This window comes from Harpegnathos saltator, unplaced genomic scaffold (genome assembly GCF_003227715.2).
Source record: "Harpegnathos saltator strain DR-91 unplaced genomic scaffold, Hsal_v8.6 scaffold5, whole genome shotgun sequence".
In the NCBI taxonomy this organism is placed as follows: Eukaryota; Metazoa; Arthropoda; class Insecta; order Hymenoptera; family Formicidae; genus Harpegnathos; species Harpegnathos saltator.
Window position 1 is genome coordinate 460778 of NW_020230315.1, and position 16118 is coordinate 476895.

Genomic DNA, 16118 nt, shown 5'->3' on the forward strand with positions numbered 1-16118 from the left:
TTAATCATCTTGCGGTTTCGGCGAATGTAATTTGTTCTGCTCATGTGATGATCACGCTTGTCGGGAGATTATCTAGATCTTATCGTGTAAATCGCTGAGCATAAAGTAGCGATTTGTCAAGAGCCGACAGACGGTCGACTGACTCGCGAGTCAATCAAGTCATTAACCGTGGAAAAATTAATTTCTGGGCTTATACTCGGCTATAACTTATACTCGGCGAGACGAAGAAATTCTGAACCTTTCGCGAACTTTACAATGTCGCAAGAACATGACTCAGCTCAGCAGAGACAGCTGCTTGCGTCTTGACGCGACTTGTTTAATCGGCGGGCTTCCAATCAGTTGTTGAAGTATCAACGACATCGTTATTGTTAATGGTCGATGATCATAAAAATTGTTGAAAGATATTCATATTTACATATTTATATAATTGGGAACGATTATAAATATAAAAATAATACGCGACGAAATCACCGTAAAAAGTAACGTTCTAATTATAATTATGGTTTTATTAAAGCTTTATTCTTTGCAATGATTGTCTCACTCACTGATGTCGCAGAAGTGACGAGCCTCTGAGTCTCTGAGTCTTTGAGATTTCCTTGTCTCGCAATTTTGGATTGTCAGGGGAGTAACCGCGAGATTTCCTCTCTCGATGTGGTCTCGCCACTTGTTCGCTCTTTTGTCACTCTAATGACGAATTCGTCCGGAACTCGTGCGTGCACTTGGGCGTCCTCAGCTGACGGGAAAATTTACGACAGCCGCAGTCGCAATTCGCGAATTATTTCTCGCAAGGACGCGCCTCTACTGATTTACGTGTGCTCGTGCGAGCTTGATAAGGAGAAACTCAGTTGAACAAAGCGAGAAACGATGATAAAGCAGCAGCTTGTGGCTGCACCGTCTGTGTCACGCATACAAGGTGTTCCAGAAATGCCTGCTGTGGTCATCTGGACCGTAAATCTCTTTCTAATCTTTGACACAGCTCTCTTTCGGCTAAAAGTTTGACGAGAAGTCGTCGTCTATTGTAATTCTTTTGCTGTCGCTCACACAGCTCTCGCACACAGTCGATCCGTTTGATTCAGGCTCTAATTTGTGCGCTTGAAGAAACATGTCATACTCGGGACTCTTTATATACGCATGCGCTTTATCGCAGTTTGCGACGACGCGAGTGTATTTAGGACACGCGGCGCAGCACGTACTGAAACAATAAAAGCTTTTCTCGCGCCGCTTGTTTCCTTGCCACCAAACGGCAGCTCCTCGCTATCGCTTCGCCATCGGTGCACATTTCCCCTGTTCGAAAACGCAGAAACAGACAGATCGACATCTTCCGACATAATAAAGAATAAAGAAAGGAAAGAATTGATGAAAAATACATCTCTCAACATACATAGGCGCAGTATTGCCCGGTACATTTTATCAACATCGCACACGACGTCAAAATAATCAGGCATGCGCCATAATTTTCAATTATCTCGCTTTACTCACGACACATATCGCATCGTATCGCCGGTCACCGTACCGTTCAATAATTTATAGCCATCTCGCGTCGGCGCGTCTCTCGGTATACGTTCCCGTATTTTTCCATCAGCGACTCCTCCGGTGCTTAACGCGCGCGCGCGCGCGTGCGCGCACGGCGCGGTCTAAATCAAAGTCCTCTCTTTCCGTTTCTCTCTCCGTGCATTGAAGTCTCGCGCGATCGCCGAGACGGGCCGCGACGGCGCGCGGTACGTTGCGTAAGCCCGCGCACCTGACTGACGCATCATGGTACGGCGTGCCGCGCTTCATTCATGCGATCGCTTACGGAGATATCCCCGCGGTTCGATAATCGCCCACGGTGAGACGTAGCCGCGATCGTGGCACATAATACCGGTGCAGTTAGGAAAACTGACGTCTTCCCTCTTCGCCGCGCGCGCCGCGATCCGCGCGCGGATTCCTTCCGGTCGGCTCGACGTACATGCATGCCGCTAATTTACCTTCAGACAGAGACAGACGCGCACTCGCACACTCGGAGAGGCACAAGGCGAGGCTGTATTATTATATATCGCACGTGTCACGCGCGCGCGCGCGAGCACTCGACTCACTTTCGATTTCCGGCACCGGCTGCTGCGATACACACACCGCGCCGGCGAGGTTAAACGCCTCGCGTGTCTGTTCGCTGCATTGTGAGCCCCGCTTTTGATGCAAGCTTTGCAGATCGGCAATCAGCGGCGGCAATCACCGAGAAGCTCCACGAGATTGCGGCGGATTCCGTGCCGAATTGACGGAAGAATCAGAGCGAGATCGATTATAGAGTTTCGCGGTCAAACGTGTCGATCGGGATCCGCTCGCGCTCGACGTCGCCTCAGAGAGTCGAAGGGAAGGGTGTTAGTTTGGAAGGAAAGTCTATGAAAATTTGGCTAGAAAGTACATTCTCACGTGTTTATCACACACAGCACGGTAGAATTGAAAGACATTATCCGTGCTCCAGCGGCAAGAAATCGCCGCGTGCAGCAGCTTACACGAACGAAACAGGAACGCGCGGAAGGTTGTTTCCTCCCATATGAAACGCATCATTGCGCGTTGACGCGCTCTCGAGAAAACAGTGAACCTGTTTGGCGAGTACGCCTGCCCGTTTGTTAACTCACAGCACCTAACGTGACTCTGCCGCTCTGCAACTCAGCCGCTCTGCGACATCGTTAAGAGAAAGACAATCCTGACCTGCATAACGCCCGCGACGTTGGCGAGGCGCGCGAACCGCAAAACGAAACCGCGGTGGCCGTAAACCATTGAAATCGACATACTAAATATACGAAAGCGAAGTGCATTTCCTCCCGCGAATCGAGCGTTACGTTGGCCTCGTGTTGGCCTATGCGTTGCATACCCGAGTAGCAATCAGTCGAGAGAGAGAGAGAGAGAGAGAGAGAGAGAGAGAGAGAGAGAGAGAGAGAGAGAGAGAGAGAGAGAGAGAGAGAGAGAGAGACCGCGCTTCTTTCCGCGCTTGTTGTATCTCTTTCGGGGCGCAGTGTCGTTCCTTTTCAAATTTTGCCATCAGATGCCATGACAGATTTCAGCGAATTATAAATACGTAGCTATTAGAAAAACAACGGGAAGATCTGTTTTGCATGAAATTATATGCGGAGCGGGCGCGAGCGACCGTTATTCTCGTGGACATTTTTGAAATCTAGGACGCAAAATTTAAAAAAAATTAACAAAGCTGGGCAGGAACTAGATACTTTATATCGTCCGCATCCGCATAATAGTCAAAATTTGTCTAAATTGAAACGCTCTCCGAGACGCGTCATTCGTCAAGTGCGAAGGCGCTTCACGGACTCGCGTCGTCGTTCTCTCTGCTTACCAGCTACTATTGTAACGACACTATCCGTGATATCTGCATAGTACGGGGGAGTGTTACGTAAGAGACAAGCACGTTGGATCCGTATAGAGACGCTTCGCGTCGCCGTTGCCGCTATCTTCCATTCGCGCTGCTTCCAAGGCTGTGCCGTAACGGTTCAAGCCAAGTCTGCGCGTCGCTTGGAAAGCGCCGCGGAAATATGGGCGCGAATGCGCGACTCCGCTCGAAAGAGGCGAAAGAGAAGCACTCGCGGCTGCAGGGTCGACGTGAACGTTCGCACACGACCGGGTGCAAGAAATGGCGCGAGGTCGGCAGCAAGAAACGCGAAAAACGAAGGAGACAATGACGACGTAGACTGTTTACTCGTAACAAGAGAGCGCTGGCTGCCACAGGATGTCCCCACAAAACTCGCGAGCCATTTGCACGGAAGAATCGATCAGGACAGAATCAACGAGAGAAGTTGCCTCCCGTCTCGTTGTCGGCATCGGCAATCTTCGAATGACGTTATGGGCGCGAGATCGCGTAAGATTGAGGCGAAAGGCAACGGGGAAGTAGCAGAAAACGGCGAATGACAGCTATTTCTCTCCCGTATATATATTGTGTTTCGTGGAAAAAAAATAGTAATGAAATTAGTGACAGAAATATCCGACGAACTTTTGCGAGCCCCTGACATCTCGAACGCGCGCTACGATGCGGACATGCAAAGAAGTTCGGCGAATTGACTCCTCCAGGTGGAAAGTTACCGCGCGACCGCTCCTGAATCGAGCTCGCTTTAATAGGAATTTAGTTTGCGCGACTTGACTGTTAAGGTACTTGCTCGACACTGCATATCGCAAGGTCCCCTTTCCAATCTTTCCCCGAGAAGAAGCGCGTCTCGAATTCGTCGGAGAGAATTTGTAGACGTGGAATCGTTTCGCGGTGGTCGACCTTTCACTGACGGAGCACGTGGACCATCCGCGACCTCTCTGCGGAATCATCGTGGAAGATTCCCTGAAGATTCCATCGCACACATCGTTCGGGTCGTGATTAACGGTTCGTGCTAACGATCGATCGGATACATTTCCCCGTGTCCTCGAGCGGATCTCAGAGAGCCGCTGAGAGAGACTGACCGGTACCGGAGCCCGTTGAGTCAGCCGTTCTTGAATTATGTATCTGGATTAGCGTACGACGACTCTCTCGCGAGCGCAATTTTCGCAAAAGCGACGCATGCCAACTCTGTTCCACTCTGTCGTTCTCCGTTGTTGCCGGTGATCGATCGGCGTGGAGAGAAAGAGAGAGAGAGAGAGAGAGAGAGAGTGAGAGAGAGGCGGATCGCAGTGATTTTCAACGCTCGAGTCGAGTTGCGCAAATCATCGTCGTCGCGCTGCGCGAGGCGGCTCGATGTTTGCGGAGCGGCGGACAACATAATCACGAATGCGCACGTGACGCGCGCGAACGGCGGAATATTCGTGTTTTTTTTCAACGCAATTTTCATATTACGCGTCAAACGAGTGAATAGGAATGAATTCATGATTGACGTCTCGCGCTTCGGTTCGGGAAAAAAGTCCGCCGGGCGGACTTTAGCGGGTCCTCGACGTAGAGATCGTCGTCAACCGGGCGATTTTGCAACCGCCGGGAGAACCTTTCTGAAATGACCGCGGGATCCCGACGGAATCCGCGTCACACAATTTAATCATCATCGTATCAATCACCGAGGCGGCAAACGATCATGCCGTTCGTAGGATGGCGCCGCTTCGCGCAAACACCGCCGTGATTTCTCTCGATTTCGACAGACGTTCGCGCACGGAAACACGGACGACTCCGTGTCGGCGCCACGGAGGAATCAACGCACGAAAGGAGGAAAGAAAGAAAAAAAAAGTCATAATCGACGTCTGTGGTTAATAATCCGCCGTCGGCAACAGGTAACGCACACATATAGGACGTCGGCTCGATCGCGATCGTTCGTCGGATTGTCAACGTGGCCGCGGTCGCGGTCGCGATTAACGATGACGAACCGCGATTCGAAAGCGACACGGAGCGATATCGTAGATTCCGCGAAGATCTGCACAACGTCGGAGGAGCCGGACGTCGCCTCCCGACATCTCCTTCCGCCTGAAGGAGAGACGTGCAGGGAGACTTGTTTTTTGCGCAAGTGCCGATTCGCAAGCACGCTACTCGCGGCTCGCGACGGTGGCCGTGGCTTCGGCTGGGCCCAGAAATCCAGCAAACGTGTTCTCAGGAATGCCGTCGCGTCGCTCAGGGTGGAGAACATTTGCCGTGCGTGTCGGCCGCCGCGCCGCGCGTATGCTGAAGCGTTTTCGCGACGCGTCGGGAGATTTATTTTGCGAATTCGCCGACGTGGCGGCGGCGACCGCGCGCGCGCGAGACACCGGACGTTGTTGCATCTCTCGAGGACCCCGACTTCTCCTCCGGGCCCTCCGGCCCGGATTACGCGGCTGACCACCTGATTCGCCGGCTAAATTTAGCGACAGGATCTCACCGCGGCAGTGACTCTCATCCGCGCGATAGTTATTTTAATCCTGCCACGAGAGAGAAATGGGTCTCGTTGAGGTTCTCCGATATTTATCTTTCCTCCGGGACACATTTCTCCGCTACCTTTGACTCAGACACCGTTACTTCACGGCGAATTATTTGCGAGATCAATTTCAGTCGCTTTCCTGCGGCGGGTATCCCCGACTTCAATCTCAATTCAAAAATTTTATCAGTTTCACCCATATTCTCCTTTGCTCGTCAGACTTATTCGTTCGATAGGAAGAGACGAAATCAGTCGTAAGCCACGAGATCTTTTGCAAGATCGTCAAATCTTTTGCGATCGCTCAAACTGACAAAAATTCATTCGAGTCTGCCGCTTGAACGGTTGACTTGTCGTAATAATTAGCGAGCGCAACGCGATCTCGATTGGCATGTCTCGATGCACCATCGTTTAATCGCGCGCCGAAACGCGCGATGAATGAATGCGCGGCTTGCGTGGACGCAAGTCGTTCAATGGCAAAACATACACCGCTGGAAGTTCGCTAATTGCGCAACTCGCTTCCGCGTGGCTCGCGCTGCACGGACGCTGAATAAGTACGTGGACGTACAATCGCGATGATAATTAATTGCGATCGTCATTAATCCGCATCCGCGCGCACGCGAGCGCGCTCTTCCTCTCTGTGCGCGGCTAGCGGCGCAAAAGTCCGCCGGAAAATCATACATTCTAAACGGCAGCCGGTCATCATTGTCCGTTCGCGTTTCCCGCTCTTTTGTTCGTCTAATGTTCGACTTGCGCCGCGCGTTACGTATACCGCTCGAAATTATGATCATCGCGAGGCACAACCGCGCGGATCATCGTGGCCATTTATCCCGGCGGGATTATGCGGCCGGAACAATATCAGCTCTCGAGGAAAATCGGGGCTGTACGAATTGATACTCGTGTTTCAATAAGCTTCCGCGAAGCTGAGCTGATCGCTTATTCCCACGATAAAACGGCAGATATGAGGAGCAATGGACGACAAACGCGGATATATCCATATCATCAGCGGAAAATTGATTAAATTATCAAGTTTGTGCGGGCTTGCCGATGGCAGAAAAGCGAGTGAATGAGAGCTCCTCCATTTATCGCTAAAGCGTATTATTACATGAGTCGTTCTGTCGGCGTAATTCCGCCTTCCCGGAATCGGACCGATTATTTTGCGCGCTTCTTTCGTTCCCGAGCGGCGCTTCCGTGCGCGGCTCATTGTTTCCAACAGGTAGATAAATTCGCACTTGGATACGCGGCGCAGAACCATATGAATTACACGGCTGACTTCTCAACGGGGACGCTGACCAATGCTGACAGAATTGTCAATTGTTCTTCAGGTACGGCGAGAAGCAACGGCGCTCGGACAGCCAAGAGCTCAGCGGCATCCAGTTGCTCTCAGCTACGGCTTACCAGTTGAAGAAACCCTACCAGCAGCTGCTGATACCCATCACGGTATGGATCGGCATGGAGCAGGCGTTCATCGGCGCCGACTTCACGCAGGTGAGTCCTCGAGAGACTCGCGTGGACGAGTATTTTCACAACCGCGGTGTGCTCTCTAGCCTAACGAGCTTCTTCCTCGCTGGAGAAGATCGAGCAGATTTCGCTCTCGCGAAGTCCCTCTGCCGAACACGCGGCGCGAATTTACCGCGAATACCTGCAAAATCGCTCGAATCCATCATGGCGCACGGCACTTTCTAATGTCAGCCTCGATCGGTCACCGTCATATAAATCGAGCCCGGTCACTCCCTTTCGCGCACATTGTGCGCCACAGTCGCCCGGTAAAACAATGGCATTCCGTTTTGCAACCTACGCGAGCGACGTTCGCTTCGCGTTCGCGTTCGCGTGTGTCGACCTCTCGTCGCCGCGCCGCCCCGCGCCGCCAGGCATTGATAAGGAAACGGCCGTCCTCTCTTGCCGATGCGTACCAGGATTCGACATTGACGAAGCGCCATGACGTCAGCTCAATTTGCCTGCGTAATTAAGCGAACTCCGGCCGTCATCGCGGCGGCGCGGCGGCGAGGAAAAAGAAATAACAAAACGACAGACGGGAGGAGAGAGAGAGAGAGAGAGAGAGAAAAAAGTGGAGTTCCGTATTCTCGGTCGTTTATAGACGCTCCTTTCTTGTTCCCCCGTGCTACCCCGTCCGACCTGTATTTTACGGCGTTACAAAGCGCGCGCGCGCGCGTGAAGATTTATCGACGCCGCTCCGCAATGGCGCGAACTAGCCGCGCGGCGGTGTAGCGAGCGTTAATTATTTCGCCGTGACGAACGACGCTCTTCGACAATGGCAAAAGCTCCGCTCCGAAGGAGTGTTTTCATATCGAATATTGACGCAAGGGCAGCACTCTGCCACCCAGCCACTCGAACTCTCTAATCGGAATCTCGAATTTCCGAATTCTTTTTGCGGTTTTTACTTCCTGCAAAATTCTTATAATTTTTGTTTCTTATAATCGACTCTCGAGCGGTAATTTGATCGAGACACAATTGGTATATCTGGCCAAATTACGGTGTATTTTTATTCAACTTGCCGCTATTTTCAATCGACTATTCGATTAACACAGGGCAGTCCTGAACGTGAGAAATGTGTGCGGAACGACGTCAAAAGTCGACGAAGCCTTCGTTTAATCGTCGAACCGTTGTGACGGAGAATCTGCTTGGTGTCGTTTCTTTCGCTGTTGGCTTGAAAGAAACGCTCCTTCTCGCCTCGACGATCCTCTTTCGATCGCGGCCGACACCTCCGGATCGAGTCCTGAGAATCTGCGGGTAACCTACTTCCGAGGAAACCCGAAGCTATGAAGAGAGGCTGGTAATGGAAACCTCTCGTCGGTCGTCGAGCTACACCCAATCAGTCTCCATGTAGATTTTCTTCTTTTGCGCGCCTCAACTGGCGCCAGAGACTGCCTTCCCCGATCCGGTTGAGTCGTCGCGAGTCGCGTCCGACCGTCGTCTTCGTCCTCTTCGTCGTGTCGAGTGGGAGTCTTGGATCGATCGTGGTAGGATCGATCCGGTGGACACTTTTCTTTTCCTCGGCGCGGAAGCGGCCCGCCGGCATGTCGCGTTCTTCCAGATCCACTCCGATTCTAGTTTCCACGTGGATTATTATCGGTTTCCGCTCGATAAATCTCGCGCCTCGCGTATTCTCGCGGAGATCTTTCTTTCCTCGCGCACATGACGTTGGAAATTATTTATCGCGTCAGACTGTTTCCTGCGAAAATCTCTCGCTTTATATCATCCTGCAGGGGTTTGTTAATAGAAACTTTTATCGAGTTGCAACATTAAGACTCAGAAAGAGAAGGAGAGAGAAAAGGAAAGAGAGAGAGAGAGAGAGAGAGAGAGAGAGAGATCCGCTGGATTTTCAGTTTGCGATTTCTACGGAGCGGATTCGTTCACGTATGCGAGATTTATTATCTCTCTCGTCGCGGAAAATCTTTAGGCGCACACTCGAATATTTAACCCATTTCCGCATCCAAGTTCTCTCGTATCGCTTGCAAAGAGGAAGGTATCGTCGATGCCATAAAGTCACATTTGCATATGTTTGTTTGTCATTTCCGCGAGTCGTTTCCTCGATTCTCCGCACGCCCAGACCTCGGATCACGATATATCGCCTCGACGGGACGCGCGAAGATCGACCTGGATCACCTGGACGCACGCCAGATCTAGAACGCCGGGTACTCGATGCGTGACGACCACGCGAGGACGCGCGGTCGTCCTCCGGAAGCACGTGTTAACGATTACAGATACGGGTGATGCGCGGGAATCACGCCTGCGTTGGCTCTTTCGCGAGGACTTTATTGAAAAATGACTTATCCGCTGCGCGGACAAAGATCCGAATATTTATGGAGAAACGTGCTTCACAAAGCGTCATTACCGAGAGAGATGTGCGGCAGATTTACGAGGTAACGATAAAATCATTTGGGACGCACGATCTTATCCTCTTGGGCATCCAATTGCGTGAGAAGAAGGATAACGAAGCGAAGTCATATAATAATTGCGTGAAGTAGATTTAGAAAGTAAATATACATTAGATACTCGCGTTGCGGATGTGGCGAGAAAAACGAAAGAAAAGCAAAAGCGTGTGTAATGAAGAGACTTTTAAAGCAGACGCTTTCGTCCGACAATGTGTGCGTGCGTGTGTGTGTGTGTGTGTGTGTGTGTGTGTGTATGTACGTGTGTGTCTGACACGCGAGCAAGAGCGCCATTAAACAAGGAGATATTTGAAAGCAGGATGTAACGCGATACCTGTTCACGCATAGCAGTGGATGCGATTAAAAGGCAGCGGTCTCTCGTCGGGCGCACATGGCGAAAGAAACCGCGACCGGTAATCACTGGCCGTGCGCGAATTATTTCGCCCGATTGGAAAGATGGATTTGCGTAATTTACATGTTCTCTACTCGGCAATTGACCCGCCCAACGATATCCCGTATCCTTCTGTTTCCTCGGACGTGTACGGTATCAGGACTGTGCGCGCAAAAACAAGCCTACGAGCGGCGCGGCGAGTCGCCCGATTTTTTACCGTGCCGATCGCGACCGGGCTGTGTGTGACGCTTTTAACGGATCAGCCTTCGCGCTTTTTCGCGTTAGCCCGACCGGAGTTTCAGCTCGTCGATTTTTACGAAGCGACGTTGCGCGCGTGTGCTTTACCGGGAATATTGCTTATTTTCCACGTTAAGACAGCCTCCTTACAAAGATACAACTGTATACGACTGGTCAAACTGGATACGTCTACGTACGTCCGAGAGTTCGTTCGCGGTAAAATAGAAAAACCTGACCCGAGTGCGCAGGCTCACGTGAAACCACTGCGCTGTGTGTGCAGAAGCTTTTTACACGGCTATGATTAATTATGGAGCAGCGCATTAAAGTTAAATCGCACTCGAGACCACGAGATTAGTTTACGCTTCTGGCTACCTCCTGGCTCTGGGATCTTTCCGAATCAATTCTGTATTAGCTATGCTAGTGCGAATATTTGACATATTTCACTGCGTGAGAGGGTACGGAGAATCTCCTTCGCTTAAAAGAGAGATCTATTTATGGATGATCGATTTAGTTAGATCCTCTTCGGAACTGCCGAGGTATCTCATTGACGTGGAAGCCGCTGGGAAGGAGCTGGCTTTGGGAGGGGACTCCACGTAAGAGGCTGGAATTAATCGAGGAAGGTCGCGCTTCGGGTGAACCCCCTCGTTATTGAGCGACCCTGTATTACGGCAAAAAGAGCCTCGCCCGCGATCGCGACTCGTTCGAAACTGGTTCGCCGACAGGTCGAATACGACGTCTTCGACTTGTGGAGCAACGTGGGTAATTGGGCAATTAAACCGCGGACTGGGAGAAAACGAGATGAAAAAGAGGAAGAAAGAGAGGAGGAGAGATGGAGACAGGGGAGGGAGAGACAGAAAGAAAGAAAGAAAGAAAGAAAGAAAGAAGAGGAGAGGTTGTAGTGGTTGCAGTCGCTGCGCTGAGTCAGCTGGCGCTGGGGCTTGTTATAAATAGCACCACGAACTTATTCTCGCGCCGATCCAGCGATACCGCTTCCATACCTGGAGTCTCGTGCGTACCAGTATTTCCTTCACACGTGCACCGCGTGCGTGCACGCATACGCGTGCACGTGTCGTGGCCGCGGCTCGTTGCGAGCCGATCTCGTAAATGCCTCGGGACACGTAAGCCCATTCAAACGGCTGGATGCTGTTCCGCGGATGGTCGCGCTGAAATATTAAAGGACCGCGATGATGTGACGTCTCCGGTTAAACAGCCGACGTAAATACGCTACATTTACCGTCCGTCGTCGAGTGAACGCTTTTGATCGCTTCTGCTGATGTTTTTGTTGATTTTTCTCTTATTCACGAAATTGTATGAATTCTAACGTGAAAACGGTACGAAAGAGGCGCGAGATGCGGAAAAATCAAATAGAAGTTGCAAGACACGCTGATAGTGATGAAACTTGCACACAACATTTTATACTCACAAATCCGTCAGATTGTTATCGGACTTTGTTATCGATCATGTGTGGTGAATGAATTATGTAGACTGGAATTCTTTCAGTGCTCGCAAACGTAATTTGTTGCTCGATAGCGTAACTTTTCAAACAGCACGTCGTTTCACGTAATCATACTTTTGTGACTTGCCGAGCATCATCCTACACACAGAAATATAACGCGGGTGAGTCAGAAGTGACGTCTGCTCGTCGATTCATTAGGTGCAAATTTATTGACTTATGTTGAGCAGAGCGTAGCGCCCATCCGCCGTATTAATTGAGACGTCTTTGAGAATTCACTTGTTGAACTGGCTTCATGCCGTAGTCGCTCGCCTTGAGCTACGGGATAATACAATATAACATGGACAATACATGTGCATATAAAAATAAGTAGATTCTCCAATGCATGTACAATGTCGAGGAAATTACTTTACTTATATTGCCATAAGTTGCTAAATATAAATGAGTTTTCTTTTTGTATTTCATAAGCGTTATAAAGCACGTATTTTTGCGGATGAGCTTAGAAAATGACTTACACTCGTAATAAATAATAGTAATAAATAAATAAAATAATAGTTTCATTGTAATTAGACATATATGCTGATTTTCTCTCTCTCTCTCTCTCTTTTTCTCTCATTTACTGACTCTCATATACTTTGCTTAGATCTTATACATTTGCGTTACTTACCAACGGAATATTGAATTTTCCGCTAATTACGTACGACACAAAAAATTAAAACGGATGTGGTGTACCATTGTAAATGAATCATTCGACGTCTCTGTCCGGGATTATACAATCTGCACGTTCTAAAGCAAAAGACGATGCATCGAAGACACGTTGCTCTGAGCCAACAATGTGCCGGCCCGTTGCCAAAAATAACACTGTATTCGGTATTAAGTGTTGCGTCGAGTCGTAACCTGCTCGTAAGGCGTTAAGTGTCCATTGACGAGACTTTTTGTAGGATCGCCGTAAAAATTCCAACCCGAAATTACGAAGGAGATCCGGAATTTAATTAGGCACTTACGGGTTAACGATCGAGCCGAACGATCACACACGCACGATGAGATATTTCATTTTAATCTTTATCAGAAATTATCATGTTCGTTGCCAAAGATTTTTGTTTCTTCTTTTTTTATAAAAACTTTTAATAAAAACAGGAATGACGTACAGAGCTAGATATCCGGATGTGGCGTCGAGAAGAAATGTCCTTGTAACACGCTCGATTATTCAAGGACGAGCGTACCTGTGATTTCGCAAGCTAAAAGCGACGGCTCCTGGGCCTCATATTTTGCGTCGCACATAATGGATTTAGATGAAGATAAAAACGCGATTGTAGAACTGGCAGACTGAGAGAGTTCCTCTCGGTTTGTCGTTGCGTCTTGTGCCACATGCTGATTGATGGAATTATAATTACCCTGATGCATACGCGGAGGAAGTCTGACATCAGCCTCGAGACAAGGGCAATGGTTCATTCAGTATGCATAGAAAAGAAAAGATTTAACATTCTGTTATCTGCAACGTCCAATAACGTTAAATCCGGACTGACCGGTCAGACTGAATAGTCTGTTTTAAAAATCCGATTAGCACACCTCTGAAAGCCACCAAATGTGTTGTATATGTGGAAAACGTAAGAGGCCGACATCTTGCCCGTGTTGCGGGTTGCACGGATTTCAGACGGTAGCATTATGTTGTAGATAACTTTTACTTTTTATTGATTTTTATCATTTTTATCAATTTTTATAATCATTAAAAAATCGTGCAATTGTCAGTAATTAAAGTCAGTAATTAAAATGACTTATTGCTGTAACATTCCAATACAAATTATTATCGATACTCTGTTTCTTGTGACAATACACGATATCACAAAATATAGAAGGAAATATATTGTGAAACATTCGTCGAAGATTTGGTCAACTAGAAAGCTGACTGTCCAACACAAATAGACACTTGACTCAAAATCGGATAATTGTATATACAGAGTCGATAACGAGGACGCGAGCATTGTGTGTTAATTATCGATCTAATTTATCAGCGTATCCTTCTCTCTCTCTCTCTCTCTCTCTCTCTCTATACAAAAGATTCGGAACATCGTCGCATATGGATTGTCGTTTTCGACGGGCCAAAAAGAAAGCGAGTACTAAATCGAATCCTTTTGTGTTTGCCTTCCAGGCGTACATCTCCTGCGCCCTGGGTGTCCACAGGGTCGGCTACGTCATGATCTGCTTCGGGGTGGTCAATGCCGGCTGCTCCTTGCTGTTCGGCTCGTTAATGAAATTCGTCGGCCGACAGCCGCTGATGGCACTGGGTGCCATCGTTCACGCCTCCCTCGTGGTCGTCCTCCTCATGTGGAAGCCTCACCCTGACAATCCCTATGTTTTTTATTCCGTCTCCGGCCTGTGGGGTGTGGGCGACGCCGTGTGGCAGACGCAAGTTAACGGTGAGTATCTGAAAGAAAAAAAAATGATACAAACGATACAACATATGATTCACGACGCAGCAAATAAACTCCTATCTTTTGTTTCCACGAATTTCCATTGGAAAATTCATCCTGACCTGACCTGTGCAGATTAAAGATTATTACTGACCTGTGGAGATTAGTCGATGAATTTCAACATTCGTTTACGCGATTCGGACAGCTCTCCGAAACCGTCACCGTCACCGTTTCAATCGCCGAAGTGAGATATCATGAAGCGAACGCTGTTGCAATCGCGACTCCGGCGGCGTGCCATTATTCGTACAATCGAACATAACGAGTCGTGCAATGTATCGTTGCGCCATTGCGGGGCTAAAAAATTGATCGGTATTCCGCGTTGGATTGAGACCGCTCACAACACAAGGAGGACAGCAAGAAGACGTCTCACACTCGCGAATTTCTATTCATTACGCCTCCCTCAGGTCGCTTCAGGAACCGAGTCCATGAATTTTGAGCGGCCGTACAGACGCGCGGCTGAATTTGTCCGTTCGCAACGAACGCGGAAATTGACACGTCGGTTGGCTACACCTGATGGACACTTCGGCGGCTATTACGTCAAAGAATATCCGTCTCGCCTGTCATTTGTCCCGACGACGACGACGAAGAGTCCCCTCGATATCGCGAGCTCAGGTCACTGACCGACGAAGATCGGCAGAAAAAAAGGATCTCATCGTCGCGGAGCATCCGTTAGGTCCATCGGCTGCGCATTTTACACCTGGAAACGCACGCTGCTCAGAAAGAAGCTCGCGTTGTTACACCGTTGTGGCGACCGTTCGGCACTAACGAGACGGACGGACGGACGGACGGAATATCGTGACGTAATCGAAAACACATTCGCGCCGGGGCAGACGATAAATCGAGCGAATGGACGAGCAACTAAATCGCTTCAATGACCGCGTCGCCACTGGCAACAGCAAGATTCTCTTAGCGATTGGCGACACGTCCCAAGTAATCACCTAAAGACGCGTCGGCTCGCCGACTTATTCGCGTGACCATAACTCTCGCGACTTTGAATGTATAATCACGCGAGACTTATTCTTTCTCCTCGATAGAAATCTATACGTAACGTATCGTCGGCACCTCTTTATATTGCCGACGAGAGAGGGATCTCTCGTCATAATTCGCATGTGCGAATACACGCGTATTGCGGCATGGCAAGATGACGATCCCGGCCTTCGCGCTCGTCTTGGATTATATCCAAAATTCGCAGCTACACTGTCCCTCGTGGCAAATATAAAAAAGAGACACCAGTTAGCAGTACTTTTTTCCGCCAGGCTTTCGCGCTCAAGGACATGGGAGTCGCGATTGTGCGTCTCGTTCTGCGCGTCGTACTCATCTCGCAATTATAAGCCGCGAGGAAGAAGCCGCGTTAAGTATTATTACAAATGGACGTTCGCTTTTTAGGCTCCCTGCCATTTGGGAGCGGCGGGAAGAGGAGGAAAGGGGAAGGGGAAGATAATCGCGGTCACCTTTTTTCTGGGATGTAATAAGAACAACATAAGATCGAGCGAGCGAGCGAACGGCGTATTGTGTTGTACGCGCCGAGACGGAATTTCGCATCGATTTTGCTCGCTCGTTTGCGAGCGGAACCGCGGAAATTCGCCCGAGTAACAAACGGCGCGAATGACACACCGGTAATTTCGCGTTGTTCGCGCGCAACAGGTTTCTGCCGGTGTAATTAGAGCTTCTGCACAATTACACCGCCGGAAAGCGAGTCTCAGGCGTTTGTACGTTTTTTCTTCTTCTCGCGCGCGGACTCGCGGGGCGAGATTGATCGCCGCGACGAGATTAATCCGTCGAGCCTGGCGAGAGATTCAGCAGAAACCGATATGCAAATTCGCGCTGCGTTCATCA

The 16118-nt window shown here is 49.5% G+C and overlaps 1 protein-coding gene across 2 annotated transcripts in view; it reads left to right on the forward strand.

Moving 5' to 3' along the window:
* Positions 1-16118, forward strand: part of LOC105182085 (UNC93-like protein) — a 49949-nt gene that overhangs the window by 27191 nt on the left and 6640 nt on the right. For both annotated transcript variants that reach the window (XM_011139243.3, XM_025302574.1), the window contains 2 exons: positions 7163-7325; positions 13961-14228. In XM_011139243.3, the coding sequence (XP_011137545.1) occupies positions 7163-7325; positions 13961-14228 (431 nt within the window). The remainder of the gene's footprint in view (positions 1-7162; positions 7326-13960; positions 14229-16118) is intronic.